This window comes from Amblyraja radiata, chromosome X (genome assembly GCF_010909765.2).
Source record: "Amblyraja radiata isolate CabotCenter1 chromosome X, sAmbRad1.1.pri, whole genome shotgun sequence".
NCBI lineage: Eukaryota > Metazoa > Chordata > Chondrichthyes > Rajiformes > Rajidae > Amblyraja > Amblyraja radiata.
Genome location: NC_045999.1, coordinates 9831921 through 9844493, shown reverse-complemented (window position 1 = coordinate 9844493; position 12573 = coordinate 9831921). Strand labels below are relative to the sequence as shown.

The following is a 12573-nucleotide window of genomic DNA, read 5'->3' as shown; positions in this document are numbered from 1 at the left end:
ACTGCTGGTGCTGTCTATAAGGAGCATGTACGTTCTCCCTATGACCTTGTGGGTTTTATCGGGTGCTCCGGTTTCCTCCCACATTCCAAGGACATGCAGGTTTAACGCACCTCTGATACATGCACGGGAGGTGCCGCGCCTCGTTGCATCCTCCCTCACGTTAACTTCCTCTGTGGTCAACCTGCTGCAACACTCCGCCAGGCACATTGAAAAGGTTTCGCTGAATTACTTCCTCCTCCTCAATCACGGCCATTTATACCTCAGATAGACACAAAAAGCTGGAGTGACTCAGCGGGACAGGCAGCATCTCCGGAGAGAAGGAATGGGTGATGAAGGAGGGTCTAGACCCGAAACGTCACCCATTCCTTCTCTCCAGAGATGCTGCCTGCCCCGCTGAGTTACTCCAGCTTCTTGTGTCTTATCTTCACTGTAAGCCCACTAAATGCACAGCATCATAGTCAGTGTTAATGCACCATTACTGGGCCTGTTCACAGGGTTCATCTCTCATCATCAGTCATGTCTGCTCTCTGCCCCTCCCCAACTCCACACATCTATCTTGACCCAGCAAGGACTTAATTTCATCCTCTGGTAGGGATCGTTGAACTGACACCATCAATTATCTTGAACTCAGCTGAGCTGAGCAGCTCACTGATGCATCCTCGGTTAGTGAGTGTGTGTGCCTACTGTGGTTTAGTTCCCTCACAGTCGGTGCCAGCAGCTACATCTGAGTCACATCCCGTAAGGATGCCTCTTCTGCAGTGAATTAAAATGCCATTTATTTAAAAGTAGGCCATGGCAGCAACTGTGTAGGAAGGAACTGCAGATGCTGGTTTACACCGAGGATAGACACAAAAAGCCGGAGTAACTCAACGGGACAGGCAGCTTCTCTGGCGTGAAGGAATGGGAGGCGTCTGGGATCGAGACCCTTCTTCAGACTGAGCCGGGGAGAGGGAATCCAGAGATATGAAAAGGTGCAGAACCTACGGTGTCTATCACACTAGTTCTATGTTCCCAATGTTGGGCGAGTCCAGAACCAGGGGCCACAGTCTTAGAATAAATGGGAGGCCATTTAAGACTGAGGTGAGAAAAAAACTTTTTCACCCAGAGAGTTGTGAATTTGTGGAATTCCCTGCCACAGAAGGCAGTGGAGGCCAAGTCACTGGATGGATTTAAGAGAGAGTTAGATAGAGCTCTAGGGGCTAGTGGAGTCAAGGGATATTGGGAGAAGGCAGGCACGGGTTATTGATTGGGAACAATCAGCCATGATCACAATGAATGGTGGTGCTGGCTCGAAGGGCCGAATGGCCTCCTCCTGCACCTATTTTCTATGTTTCTATGTCTATACCAGCCAGAAAAATAATAAAACATCACCTATTCCTTCTCTCCAGGAGATGATGTCTGGCCTGCTGAGTCACTTCAGCTCTTTGTGTCTATCTATGGTAACAACTTCTAATGTTCAAAACATCCCCAATAGCATCACAGAGAATGATCAAAAATGCCTGACAAAGTCTACTGCGGTCCTGAAAGAATGGTCTCAGAACTGAAATACTACTCTTGTAGATGCTGCCCGACCTGCTGAGTGTTTGCTGTGTTGTAGTTGAGTTCAGTGCAGAGATACAGCATGGAAACAGGCCCTTTGGCCCACTGAGTCTGCGTTGACCATCGATCATTAGTTGTATGTTATCCCACTTTCTCATCCTCTCTCTAAACATTCAGGCCCAATTAACCTATAAAGCTGCATGTCTTTCTGTTCTTATTTTGGCTTTCCAGCATCTTAGTTTAGAGATACAGTGCGGAAACAGGCCCTTCGGCCCACCGAGTCCACACTAACCCTGCACACTAACATTATCCTGCACAGGCTAGGGACAATTTATAATGAAGCCAAGCCAGTTAACCTGCAAACCTGCATGTCTTTGGAGTGTGGGAGGAAACCGGAGCACCCGGAGAAAACCCATGTGGTCACAGGGAGAAGGTACAAACTCCGTACGGGCAGCACCTGTAGTCAGGATGGAACCCGGGTCTCTGGCGCTGTGAGGCAGCAACTCTACCGTGTATCTGAAGTTGTTTTAATTTATTTTCACTTGCTAACTGAGAGGCTTTGTTTTAGTGGGCTGTATTTCAGTGAAGATTAACTGTGAAGTTGGTTGTTCGGCAGGTGTGGGGACACAAGTGGGCCGACCTGTCGGAGCACGGCTTTGGCGTGGCGCTGCTCAATGACTGCAAGTACGGCTACTCCGTGCATCGTAACGTGATGACCCTCTCCCTGTAAGTACCGATATTCACCACCTTCAACCCAACGAGGACAGCGCAACCTACAAGTACATCCGTCTGAGTCACTACCTACTGTGAAATTGTGGGATGGATTGAAATATTTCTACAGTGCGAGATGATTGTGTTTCAAGACTCTCGAAACTCAATTCTTTATTCAGCCCTTGTGGCAGAAATGTCAGAGTGGTTGACATTGTTTAAAGTATAAAGATGCTGTGTAGTCATATTTAGGAAGGGCTAAGCTGTCTATAGTTGGCACCCTTCACTGATGTGATTGGGGCATTTGGATATGGAATGGAGGGATATGGATCACATGCAGGCAGAGATAGATAGAAACATAGAAAATAGGTGCAGGAGGAGGCCATTCGGCCCTTCGAGCCAGCACCAGCATTCATTGTGATCATGGCTGATCGTCCCCTATCAATAACCCGTGCCTGCCTTCTCCCCATATCCATTGACTCCACTAGCCCCTAGAGCTCTATCTAACTCTCTCTTAAATCCATCCAGTGACTTGGCCTCCACTGCCCTCTGTGGCAGGGAATTCCATAAATTCACAACTCTCTGGGTGAAAAAGTTTTTTCTCACCTCAGTCTTAAATGACCTCCCCTTTATTCTAAGACTGTGTGGCCCCTGGTTCTGGACTCGCCCAACATTGGGAACATTTTTCCTGCATCTAGCTTGTCCAGTCCTTTTATAATTTTATATGTTTCTATAAGATCCTCCCTCATCCTTCTAAACTCCAGAGATTGTTTACCATGGTTGGCATTGTGGGCTGAAGGATTCTTCCTGCCCTGTTCAAAGTCGTAAAACCAGCAGGTTACATTTGTGAATAGACACAAAGAGCTGGAGTAACTCAGCGGGTGAGGCAGCATCTCTGGAGCAGAAAAGGAATAGGTGACGTTCCGGGTCGAGACCCTTCTTCAGACTGCGAGTCAGGGGGAGAGGGAGAGTTCCATATGTTTCTTTCCTATCGGCACTGAATGTGGTTGAGATAAAGGAGCTTGGAATATTCATGGATTTGGGGCTGACATCTGAATAATGCCAGCTCGCAATGCATCAGCTTTCTGATGATCGCCTGATTTTCGTACACTTGAAGCTGGTCAGTGCAGTGAGCATTGAGGTCTGAGAGGACAATACAATGTTAGTTTAAGAAAGAACTGCAGATGCTGGAAAAATCAAAGGTAGACAAAAAAAACCGGAGAAACTCAGCGGGTGAGGCAGCATCTATGGAGCGAAGGGATAGGCGACGTTTCGGGTCGAGACTAAGGGAGTTGGTATCAGTGCAGGCCTACCACCGATTTTCCAGCACCCTTCGTTCCAGAGCGTTCCTGGATTATCTGTTTTGCCGGACCATCGGAGGTCATGGCCTCGGGGGGGCGGGGGGGGGGGGCCGAGAAACAAAGATGGCCGCGGAAGTCGGCTATCGTAACGGAGTTCCAGAACCCCAGCTGCAGCGGGAAAAGTGAACCCACTGATCGGCGCGGAAGTCCCGGTGAGGTTGAGATCGGCCGCCTCACCCAGTCTAGGGGGGGACGCTCGGGGAAATTTCCCGTGCACTCTTGTAATTTTGTCCGGATTAAAGCGGGGCTGAAAAATCAGTAGTGGACCTGTATTTTAAATGGAGTTAGTATATGTGTTAGCATGAAGCTACTGGAGTCACCGGTTCTCCAGTAGGTGTTGGGCAGACTGGAGGAGTTAGCTGACTTCACTTGAATCTCTCGGCCATGGTAACGGTGGTGTGTTTATTTGCAGTCTGCGGTCGCCAAAGTCCCCGGATGCCACGGCGGATATGGGTCAGCATCAGTTCACCTACGCCATCATGCCCCACACAGGTAACATGCTGCCTACAAGCTCAGCCCTCACAGGGAGACTCCCACAGGGCATGTACAACCTCACTGACCCATTAACCAACTCCATGGACAGAGTGAGAATAGGGCTTCCTTGTGTGGGCCTCCCGAACATAGCTTCAGACCACGACAGAACCACAGCGACTGTTAAACCACAGAGTGCTGGAGTAACTGGGTGGGACAGACTCCAGCACTTTGTGTTGTACTTGAGATTGCAGTTGCTCGCATCTGCAGTGAGTGTAATCACCTCACAACAGCGAGTCACAGCACATTATTTAGTTCATCTTTAGGATATATAATAATGCAGTCTGTTCACAGAGGGGAATCTGTTCTTGGTAAGGGGGGGGGGGGACTGGGCAGGAAGCTGAACATCAGCGGACACTCACTGCGGCAGATATTGTGTGAACAGCAAGGTAGCTTTGTGCTGTTAGCGGGCAATCGAATGAATAACGAATCGCTTGACGCCCTGGTCGGTTTCAATGGTCAGAGGTGTCTTGTATTCCACCAGTGGGGAGCAAACGTGAACAATGTGGGCAGCCTCTGCCCCCATCAAAGGGCACTGTGGATATTTACATGTGCTCTCCACGTCTGTCCTGTCCTGGCTAAAGCCTGTCATCACTCACACACATTACCTCTCCATGTGAGGTGACGGTAGGGCATCATGTGGCAACTCTACAGGTCTGAACCATCGCAAGATGTTTGCCGGTGGCACAGCGGTAGAGTTGCTGCCTCACAGCACCAGAGACCCGTGTTCCATGCTGACTAACGGTGCTGTCTGTACGGAGTTTGTACGTTCTCCCCTTGACCGGCGTGGGTTTTTTCCGGGATCTCCGGTTTCCTCCCACACTCCAAAGGCGTACAGGTTGGTAGGTTAATTGGCTTGTTATCATTGTAAATTGTCCCTCGTGTGTGTGTGTGTAGGATAGTGTTAATGTGCTGGTTGGCGCAGACTCAGTGGGCTGAAGGGCCTGTTTCCGTGCTGTATCTCTAAACTAAACCAGACCACATAGCCCTGGTCTGTGGTCAGCGCTGTGAATCCTACTGTTCACAGGGCTAATAGAGACCCTTGTCTCCAACATGCAGTGACCATGGGAACGTGACCATGACCAACACCTCACACACAATCCACAGTTCTCCATTTGGTAATGTAAAGGCCCTCTCCCGCTTTCCTGAATTACTCACCAACTCTCCTGAGTTTCCCCCTTGATTCGAACTCGGGGAATGTTGGGTAATGGAAACATAGAAAATAGGTGCAGGAGTAGAGGCCATTCGGCCCTTCAAACCTGCACAGCCATTCAATATGATCATGGCTGATCATCCAACTCAGTATCCTGTACCTGCCTTCTCTCCATACCCCCTGATCTCTTTAGCCACAAGGGCCACATCTAACTCCCTCTTAAATATAGCCAATGAACTGGCCTCAACTACCTTCTGTGGCAGAGAATTCCACAGATTCACCACTCTCTGTGTAAAAAATAATTTTCTCATCTCGGTCCTAAAAGACTTCCCTCTTATCCTTAAACTGTAACGTCGGTAGCGAGCTCGTAGGAGTCCGTAGATATTTCGTAGCGGTTTGTAATGCCAGCCGTAGGAACTTGGGTCATCGGGTAAGTCGGGACGTTTTTTCAACATGTTGAAAAATGTCCACGAGTGAAAAAAAAGCCCCAAGTACCTACGAACGGCTATTACCGTAATTCTCCGAGTTCGAATCAAGGGGAAAACTCGGGAGAGTTCGTGAGTAACTCGGGAAAGTGGGAAAGGGCCTTTACACACGGCCCCACCAGTGTGAGTAACATGCATTTCTGTGTCGCTGCCTCTGCCGTGACCAACAAGTCATAGGAACAGACTGAAGCCATTTGGCCCAAGGTCTACACTGCCATTCAATAATGGCTGATCTATCTTGCCCAATCTTAGTCTAAACCTTTATTCCTGCTACTATGATGCACCGCAGTGTACTTTGCTACACTGTATTCCACCTGCTACCTCTTGGTCCACTCTCCCAACCTGTCGAAGCCACTGTTACAGTGCTCCTAGTTAGTGTTGTGAACTAGAGTTGCCCGGCTAACCGGATGGTCTATTAGCCGAGCGTTGTTTGTAGTCTGGTGCTACCAATCTCTCGCTGCCTCCTTGCCCCCATCACCTGTGACCTTTCCTTTCCCCCGCAGGCTCGCTGCAAGAGGCTAACGTCATCCAGTTTGCCTACAACATCAACTACCCGCTGCATATCGTCCCCGCGGGCCCCGGGGTCTGTGCTTCCAGCACCTGGAGTGCCTTTTCAATCCAGTCTCCTGCTGTTGTGCTGGAGACTATTAAACAGGTGAGCAGCACAGGAAGGAACTGCAGATGCTGGTTTAAACCGAAGGTAGACACAAGAAGCTGGAGTAACTCTGCGGGACAGGCAGCATCTCTGGAGAGAAGGAATGGGTGACGTTTCGGGTCGAGACCCTTCTTCAGACTGAGAGTCAGGGGAAAGGAAAATGAGAGATTTAGAGAGAAGTAGAACAAATGAATGAAAGATATGCACAAAAGTAACGATGATAAGGGAAACCGGCCATTGTCAGCTGTGGGATTAGATGAGAATGAGTTACAATGAGACTCAACAACGCGGCTTTGAACGATTATCAACGAATTGGGTCGGGTGGGGGGGGGGGGAGACGGTGAGAGAGGGGATGCACGGGTTACTTGATGTTAGAGCAATCATACCGCTGATATATGAGTGAAATATGAGTCGGGGGGGGGGGGGCATATTTGTCAAACCCATGGGTTAGACTGGGGCAGGAATGTCTCTGTAATTGACAACATGGCTTCAGCCAGGCACCAATGTGTGGGCTGGATAGTGTTGTGGTTACGTTAGCAAACTAATATCCACAGGCACGAGTTTCAATCGCATTGTGCCAGGAAATTTAAATTTAAGTAACCAATTAGATGTGGAACGCAAAGCTTGTGGAGGATAGTAACCACGAAGCTGCTGGATTGTGGTGAACAGCCAGCAGGTTTGTTCATCTCCTTCGGCCGACGATATCTGTTGCCAATACTGAGCTTGGGCACATTTGATGGGCATAGTTCTATCTGAGTGTCCTGGCAGTTCAGTACTAATACAGGCTAATACAACTTTGGACCTGTATGTTTAAGAAGGGAACTGCAGATGCTGGAAAATTGAAGGTAGACAAAAATGCTGGAGAAACTCAGCGGGTGCAGCAGCATCTATGGAGCGAAGGAAATAGGCAACGTTTCGGGACTGTATGTGTAGTTTGCCAGCAATGCCCAAACCTTGAACAAATACGTTTCAAAAATCCATTTTGGGCAGCATGGTGGCGCAGCGGTAGAGTTGCTGCCTCACAGCGCCAGAGACCCGGGTTCCATCCTGACTACGAGTGCTGTCTGTACAGAGTTTTCTCCGGATGCTCCGGTTTCCTCCCACACTACAAAGACCTACATGTTTGTATGTTATTTGGCTTCAAGTGTAAATTGTCCCTAGTGTGTAACATATTTCTAATATACAGATGATCGTTGGTGTGTGCGGCGTGGGTCGAAGAGCCTGTTTCTATGCTGTGTCTCGCAACAAATAAACTCCCTTTAGGGCGGGCTGAGACATCCTAGTAGATTATTATTGTTCAGTGCACCGAGGTACAGTGGAAGGCTTTTTGTTGTGTGCTGTCCAGTCAAAGAAAAGACTGTACTTGACTACAATCAAACACAGATGCAGGATAAAGGGCATAATGTTTAGTGCAAGATAAATTCCGATACAATGTCATGCTCCCCTGTGGCTGTAACACCTGTTGGTGAGATTTAACGGGCACTTGGCACCTTGCAAAGGGAGAGTGTGATGTCCTGGGGTGAATCCTCACTGCACTGTGTGGCTCAGCGGTAGAGTTGCTGCCTTACAGCACCAGAGAGCCGGGTTCCATCCTGACCAAGGATGCTGCCTGTACAGAGTTTGTACGCTCTCCCCGGGGCCTACTCGAGGAGGAGGAGCCATCTTGGTGAACGGCTGCTAGCCAGCAGCCGTCCGTCTTAAATACTTTTTTTTTTAGTTTTTAGTGAGTCCTGTTTTTTTGTTTGTAGGGGATATGGTCTTTTAATGTGGGGGGGTAGGTGTTACTTTATTTATAGGTCCCTACCTGGTCGGTGTGGCAGCCTTTTTTCCGGGCTGCCCGACGACCCGTCCTCGTGGCCTACCAGCGGGCTTGGAGCGCCGTTTCTTGGCGGGAACCACCCAGCACCTCGGCCTGGGTGGCGGCACTGCATTGGCGAGCTGGACCGCCGTGAGCAACATCTCCGGGCTGCGGGTTTGCGGAGCGGAGAGACGGCGTGCGTAGAGGCGGCAAGGCGGCAGTGCGGAGAGCGGGCGCCGACTTTTTCATCTGGAGCGCCAAACCGGCGCGGCCTTGTCGGCTTCGGCAGCCGCGGGCTCCAACCAAGAAGCGGCCGTTCCAAGTGGCCCAGCCGCCGAAAGGACTCTCCCGACGCCGGGGCAAGACCACCCGGTGAGAACGGCCAGGGACATCGGGCCTCCGTACAGGCAATTGCGGTGGCCTCAATAGGCCTGACTTTGGGGTGAACATGGGGTGGGGACTGGACATTGTGCCTTCCTCCACAGTGGTGTCCACTGTGGGGGGATGATTTTTTTGTCTAATTGTAGTCTTGTAGGTCTGTGTCCAAGATGGCTGCCGTGAAGAGAGAGTGGACGCTGGCACGATTTGGCTGCCGCTGCTCCCTCTTCACACTGTGTTTTTGATTTTCTGTTTTTAGATTGAATCCTGTTTTTAATTTGTGTCTCTGTGATGTCTTTAATTACTTGTTTTATTCCGATTATATGTTTTATTCCGATTACTATGTAAGGTGTCCTTGAGATGTATGAAAGGCGCCCATTAAATAAAATTTATTATTATTATTATTACGTGGGTTTTTGTCGGTTTCCTCCCACACTCCAGAGACGTACAGGTTTGTAGCTTCATCAGAATCAGATTTTATTCGGCAAGTATGTTTTGCAACATACGAGGAATTTCACTGGCCAGGTCGGTCATACAATTAAAAGCAACAGATCACTCAAAAACACATTCCTCACTGTGATGGAAGGCAAAATAAAGTTCAAGTCCTTCCCTTGTTGGCTGGGAATGAATGTAAATTGTCCCTAGTGTGTGTGTAGGATAGTGTTAGTGTGTGCAGGGATCGCCAGTCGGTGGGGACTCTGGGCCGAAGGGCCTGTTTCCACGCTGTATCTCTAAACTAAACTAGAGGGAATACAAATACTCTGAACTGATACTCGATGTTCCTCACCAACAGGCTGAGTACAAGAACAAGGCTCTGGTCATCCGTCTGTACGAGTCGCACGGAAGCACGGTGGAAACCTGGCTGCACACGTCACTGCCCATCAAACAAGCTATCTGGTGAGTGGCTGTCAGTGTGTGGAGGGCATTGTTACAAACAATCTCTGTGTTGTATTTGGGTCAAACGTCGCGTGGGTAAGAAAAGCTCATGATGGAGTAGGTAGGGAGTTGCCCTGGAATATCCAGAGGTCACTGGAGGAGGTCATGTTGCAGTTGTACAGGCCACGTTTAGAGTATTGCGTTCAGTATTGGGCACCATGTCATTGGAAGGATGTTGTCAAGCTAGAAAGGGTACAGAGAAGGTTTACAATGATGTTTAAGAAGGAACTGGAGATGCTGGAAAATCGAAGGTAGACAAAAGTGCTGGAGAAACTCAGCGGGTGCAGCAGCATCTATGGAGCGAAGGAAATAGGCAACGTTTCGTCCCGAAACGTTGCCTATTTCCTTCGCTCCATAGATGCTGCTGCACCCCCTGAGTTTCTCCAGCACTTTTGTCTACCTTACAAAGATGTTGCCAGTACTCGAGGGCTGAGCTATAGGGAGAAGTTGGGCAAGCAAGGACTCTACTCATTGGAGCACTTGAGAATGAGGGGTGACCTTATACAGGTGTACAAATTCGTGAGAGGAATAGATCAGGTAGACACACAGAGTCTCTTGCCCAGAGTAGGGGAATCGAGAAACAAATGGCATAGGTTTAAGATGAGGGGGAAACTTTTATTAGGAACCTAAGTGTTACAACTGCAGACAAAATCCAGATTTAAAAAGCGCAAGACCAGCAACAAAGTAGATTGGAAGATCTAGAATAGGGCTCTCGTTTGTGAGGGGACTGTGCAGTAGTCTGATAACAGTAGGGAAGAAACTCTTCCTGAAACTGATGAGGTCCAGATTTTGTATGTTATGCCTGAGTGAAGAGGGTGGAGAGAGGTCTAGGTGTTCTAAAGCATGGTTTGTAAATGGTGAATATGTAGCATTTGGATGGATGTGGTGAGTGTGTGGATGAGATGGGGAGAGAGAGAGATGGATGGAGGAGAGTATTTCACCTTGTGGCAGAAATAAAAACCAGAGATCACTCTTTAATGAGAAATAATTGGTTGCCCATTTAAACAGTCAAATCATTTTCAGAGCGTTGTCAGTGGGAGAAGAATCTTTGAACTTTCTTAAGGCAGCGGTAGATGAAGGTTCTTGATGAGCAAATGGAAGTAGGTTGGTGGGGAGTGGGGTTTAGTACATAGGCTGCAGCCTTACTGAATGGGTTGGCCCTGCTCCTGTTGTCAGCACGTATCATCCCATCAATAGGTTGTTCAATGACTTCTATATTTCCCGCAATGGGTCAGTCTGCAAACTGCACGATCCCACACCACCAGTTATGCTATTGACAGACTGATCAACTCAGTGTCGGAAGCAAGCATCTGCTTAAAGCTAAAAGGACATAAAGTGCTGGAATAACTCAGTGGGTCAGGCAGCATCTCTGGAGAACGTGGATAGGTGACGTTTCAGTTCGGGACCCTTCTCCTGGCAGGAGCAGAATTAGGCCTTTTGGCCCATTTGGGACTGCTCTCCCATTCAATTATGACTGATCTATTTTTCCTTCTCAACCCTATTCTCCTGCCTTTCCCCGTAATCTTTCACACCCGAACTAACCAAGAACCTATTCATCTCTGCTTTATAAATGACTTGGTCTCCTCTGCTTTCTATTGTGGAGTGAAGAAGGAGTGTCCCAACCCAAAACATCACCTAACCATGTTCTCAAGAGATGCTGCCTGGCCCGCTGAGTAACTCTAGCATTTTTTGTCCTTTTGTGTAAACCAGCATCTGCAGTTCCTTGTTTCTACATCTGCTGAAACCTGATGCTCAATTGAAACATTAAAACATTCCAGAACATCTTGTTACGGGAGTGAAGGTGTTTCCGTGCAGCTTGTTAGACCTGCTTGTGTGAATGTGAGATGTGAATCTCTCCAGAATACTTTCCCACTGTTTGGCTTTTTTAAAAGCCAAGTGATAGAACAGTGGCTGTGACTGGAAGCGAAGGCAAAACAGAGCATCTAATCCTCACAGCTCATCCCACTAACCGGGATGTGTAATTAGTTCTGTGGGCTCATCCTGAGCGGGTGAGATGGGTGGGATTTTACACTCTCCATCTTGGGGATGGGGCTTTGATAACTGCGTCTCGGCTCCAGTGCAGGGTGGCAGTAAAATCCCTGTCCCACGGTACGAGTTCATTCCAAGAGCTCTCCCGAGTTTAAAAAAAAATCAAGCTCGGAGAATGAACGTAGCGGGTACGTCGGAGCTCGGGGACGTCTCGTACCGGCTCGTAACGCTAACGGCAGGTACTCGGGAAGACTCGCTAACGGCAGGTAAGCTCGGGAAGACTCGTGAAGATTTTTCAACATGTTGAAAAATGCCCACGAGAGCCCCGAGTACCGACGAATGGCCATTACCGTAAATCTCCGAGTTCGAATCAGGGCAAACTCGGGAGAACTCTTGGAATGAACTCGTACCGTGGGACAGGGCGTTGACTCGTGAACTGCAGCTTAACGTGTGCTGCTTTCCTTGGCAGGTGCGACCTCCTGGAGAAACCACTCACGGCCAAGTGTTGCTCCATCAACGATTCTCGGATTGAACTGTCCTTCACTCCATTCCAGATCCGCACCCTGCTCCTGCTGCTCTGACGTAACTCTGCGCCGGGTATCACCACGTCAATTCATCCAGCTTGTGTAATACCGAAAAACAGTCACAAAGTCTGTGCAGCAAGCAATGAAATGAATACAACATTCACACATCCTCCGCATCCGTTCTTTCTCCATTATCCATCATTTTCCGTAGGTATTTACTGTCGGTGGCAGGAGTTTGATTTGACGTCCGGTTCATGCAGGCCTTCAGATGCTCAGCTGCAGTAATGCTCACTTGCATTTACAGTCGGGGCACGGGCCCAGCAGTGTAAGCAGACAGTTATCATGAAGATTTAGATGGAACGATGAACAAAAGCTTGCTTGGTGAAAGTGCCAGAAACACAGCAGGTCAGGCAGCATCTATGGAAGGAGAAATAGTTACCACGTCAGGTCAAAAATGAGTTTCAACCTGAAATGGGGAAAGTCTCTCCCTCCACGGAGCTGCCGGACCTGTTGAAT

At 48.8% G+C, this 12573-nt stretch overlaps 1 protein-coding gene across 1 annotated transcript in view; it reads left to right on the top strand.

Moving 5' to 3' along the window:
* Positions 1–12233, top strand: part of man2c1 (mannosidase alpha class 2C member 1) — a 71441-nt gene extending 59208 nt beyond the window's left edge. The window contains exons 22-26 of the mRNA XM_033014728.1: positions 2156–2265; positions 4021–4100; positions 6281–6432; positions 9402–9505; positions 12003–12233. Of these exons, the coding sequence (XP_032870619.1) occupies positions 2156–2265; positions 4021–4100; positions 6281–6432; positions 9402–9505; positions 12003–12114 (558 nt within the window). The 3' untranslated portion in view covers positions 12115–12233. The remainder of the gene's footprint in view (positions 1–2155; positions 2266–4020; positions 4101–6280; positions 6433–9401; positions 9506–12002) is intronic.
* Positions 12234–12573: the final 340 nt, after the last annotated feature.